Source organism: Chinchilla lanigera, unplaced genomic scaffold, assembly GCF_000276665.1.
Source record: "Chinchilla lanigera isolate Chin_1 unplaced genomic scaffold, ChiLan1.0 scaffold00066, whole genome shotgun sequence".
In the NCBI taxonomy this organism is placed as follows: domain Eukaryota; kingdom Metazoa; phylum Chordata; class Mammalia; order Rodentia; family Chinchillidae; genus Chinchilla; species Chinchilla lanigera.
The window spans coordinates 8,590,217-8,593,242 of NW_004955467.1; the positions used below are offsets into that span (position 1 = coordinate 8,590,217).

Below are 3,026 nucleotides of genomic sequence, written 5' to 3' on the forward strand. Positions count from 1 at the left end.
ACTGGTAATGAATCCAATGGATGGATGGGTGGTTTCTATCCCTCGGTGTCATGCTGCCAGTGTCCCAATCTGAGCCCCCACCCCAGCCTGCATTAGGGTGGGGGGTCACTGGGGGTGCCTGAAGAGGGCTCCATAGCCTCAAGAAGCCTCTGGTGCCGACGAAGGTGCTTCCTCCGTTCGTGTTCCCCTGTGACTTCACACACCAACTGAGCAGGAAAGGCCCCAGGAAGCCCCTTCAGCCAACCTAGGGAAAAAGACAGGGCAGGGAAAGACGAGGGGTGAGGACAGAGGTCAGGGAGGAGTGAGGAAGGAAAGGGGTCTCAAGCCTTGGGGGTCATGGTGGGTGCGATAATTTGTGGAGATGCTTGGGGTGTTGGTACACAGGCCAGCAGCAGCAGCAGGTGCTGCGCCTGCTGCTGCTATAGGTGATGGCAGCATTGAGAGGGTTAGGGCTTGTCACTGCTGTGGAGCCCCACAGTGACTGTTCATGTCATTCAGAGTAAGAGGCAGAGTTTGTTTGTAAGAAACTGGGGACTGAACCCGACCCTTCACGCTGAGCTACATCCCCTTTTCTCTATTTTGAGTAAGGTACTCACACTAAGTTACTGAATTGGCCAAGCTGAGATCAAATTTGCAACCCCCCTTATTCAGCCTTCCAGAGTACTGGGATTAGACTGAGGATATAGCTCAGCAGCACAAGCACCTGTCTGGCAAGCGCAAGGTCCTGAGTTTGATTCCCGGTACCAAAAAAAAAAAAAAAAAACCAGAGTACTGGGATTAGAGGAGCCTGGCTGAGGCACTGTTTGGGGGTTACAGGTCCTGGCCGAGGTGGAGTTCTTATAGAGACTTGCAAGGACCCACAAAATCTCATCCCTGTTACCTCTGGACCTCTTTGCCCTCTCTTCTCCCCTGTCCGGCTCCCTCTCACCATCCTGTCCTCCCTACAGTGCCTCCATCACACACCAGACCAAAGGGGCTCTGCAGTGCTTGTCCCTCCAAAGGGGACACTCTTTCTCCAGACGCCATGTGCCCAAATTGCTCGCTTCCCCCCAGCCTTTACTATAAAGTCCACCTCAGCCTTCCCATTTGAAACTGTAACTCTCCCTAACCCTGAAAATTCCCAACTTCCTCATTCTGGTCCACATTTAGTCTTCCTGGAGCACTCACCACCTCCCAACATGCTTTTATTTATCTATTAATCATGTTTATTCTGTATTGTTTGCCTCCTCTATTAGACTGAATGCTGCAGGTCTAGGGATGCAGCTCCGTGGTAGAGCGTTTGCCTAGCACATGCAGTGACCTGGGTTCAAGCCTCAGCAACACTGCAGAAGCAGGGTGCATGCTCCAGCAGGACAGGAAGCTTTGTGGGTTTGGTTCACAGTGTTTAGTAAATATCAATTGAACGAATAAATAAACAGACAAATATCAAGTGAGTGGGTGCATGAAAGAGTCCCTCACCTTCAGGACTCTTGCGCACATGCTTGGCAGGAGCTCTGGACTCCACACCCGGTCCCTCAGTCTTGGCAGGTGTAGATGGCTCTGGACACAGTTCCTGGGAACACTCTGGTAGTGGACAGGTGACATTAGAGTGGGATCCAGAGACTTTAGAGCTTCTCCTCCCTATTTCCCATAAGACTCACTTTGCCTTCCCTTCTGCCCTGAGCATGATACTCACCACAGTCCTCATAGATGGTATCTGGGGAGCAGGGCAGGGGACCTGGAGTAGGGAAGGCTCCCAGCCAGCGCTGCATGTCTGATCTGGAGGGGACAGAGAGAGGGCTCACGGTTGGCCCAGGGAGGAGGGAGGGTCCATAAGGAGAAAGCATGGGGAGTGGCAGTGTGAGAGTTTGGGGAAGGTCCCAAGGCCCAATGGTGATTTGTGTGTGTGTGTGCATGCACACACGCAAGCACGCACGCACGCAAGCACGCACGCACGCGCACACACACACACACACATATGCTGGCCATGAACCCAGGGCCCCACACATGCCAGCACAGGCTCTACCACTGAATTACACCCCCAGTCCCCAAAGGTGTTTTCTGGAGGCACAACTCACAGGGAGGAGGCTTGGAGTAGCCGGTGGGTGGGGCGCCCCTGGTGGTTGCTGAGAAGGGAGAGGCGGAATGTAGGGGGTCCAGATGGGTCTGGAACCTGCTGGGCCTGCACCAGGGAGCGATGGGCATAGTCCAGAACCTGCAGCCGCTGCCCACTGCCCAAGGAAGAGGGCGTTCAGAGGAGAGCAGAGATCCCGCTGAGCTCCTCCTCTCCACCCATCCCCGGCTCTCTCTCCCCGTCAGAACCCACCTCTTGGGCTGAGTGATGAGCAGCAGGTCACTAAAGAGCAGCAGGCAGAGGGGAGTGAAGCGGGGGCGGGAGGTGAAGAGCACGCCCCCCCTCCGGCACCCTAACTCGGTCAGCTCTCCCTGCAACTCCAGGCGCCTTGACCAGGAGACCAGCGGCAGAGCCTGCGAGAAAACGCCACGTTGTAGCTTCATTGTGCTGGGGCTACAGGGGAGATGAAGAGTCTGGGCCGGAACTAACCTTGACTTTGTGGAAGCGCAGCCTTTGGGTGAGACGGATCAGCTCTTCAGTCTGCTTCATGCGCCCTACCTCAGCGCTGCAGCGCTCAATGATCTGAGGGAGGGCGCCGAGTTACCCACCTCCTACTCCCTTCCACCCCTCCCTGTCACTTCTCCCAGCCTCAGCGTCCCTCCTGCCCACCTTGCTGACAGCACCCAAGGCCTTCTGGGCATTTTCCTGGCGGCTGGATCCCTCCTCGGTCTGGCGCAGGATATTCTGGGGACAAGGAGGAAAAGTGACCGGGACTCTTGCTCTGGCACCTTGGGATTCAAAGGGCCCACAGCTCGGAGGGCCCTGCCTGGCTCAGTGAAAAAATGCTCAGTTCAGGGTCACAGGGCTGCTGCAGTAGCCTCAACAAGGCCAAAGAGAGGCTATCCTGTCTCTTCACCGTAGCCCACCCCACACTGTAGGGTGTGGTTGTTTGTTTGTTTGTTTGTTTTCCTAC

General features: G+C 55.6%; 1 protein-coding gene across 5 annotated transcripts in view; it reads right to left on the reverse strand.

Moving 5' to 3' along the window:
• Positions 1-3,026, reverse strand: part of Arhgef15 (Rho guanine nucleotide exchange factor (GEF) 15) — a 13,562-nt gene continuing 10,536 nt past the window's right edge. For 4 of the 5 annotated variants that reach the window (XM_013522174.1, XM_013522175.1, XM_005399415.2 and 1 more), the window contains exons 10-16: positions 2,723-2,797; positions 2,543-2,635; positions 2,306-2,466; positions 2,058-2,210; positions 1,676-1,758; positions 1,459-1,563; positions 1-244 (exon numbers count right to left, since the gene is read on the reverse strand). In XM_013522174.1, coding sequence (XP_013377628.1) covers positions 93-244; positions 1,459-1,563; positions 1,676-1,758; positions 2,058-2,210; positions 2,306-2,466; positions 2,543-2,635; positions 2,723-2,797 — 822 coding nt within the window. In that variant the 3' untranslated portion in view covers positions 1-92. The remainder of the gene's footprint in view (positions 245-1,458; positions 1,564-1,675; positions 1,759-2,057; positions 2,211-2,305; positions 2,467-2,542; positions 2,636-2,722; positions 2,798-3,026) is intronic. The other variant, XM_013522176.1, reaches the window with a different exon arrangement.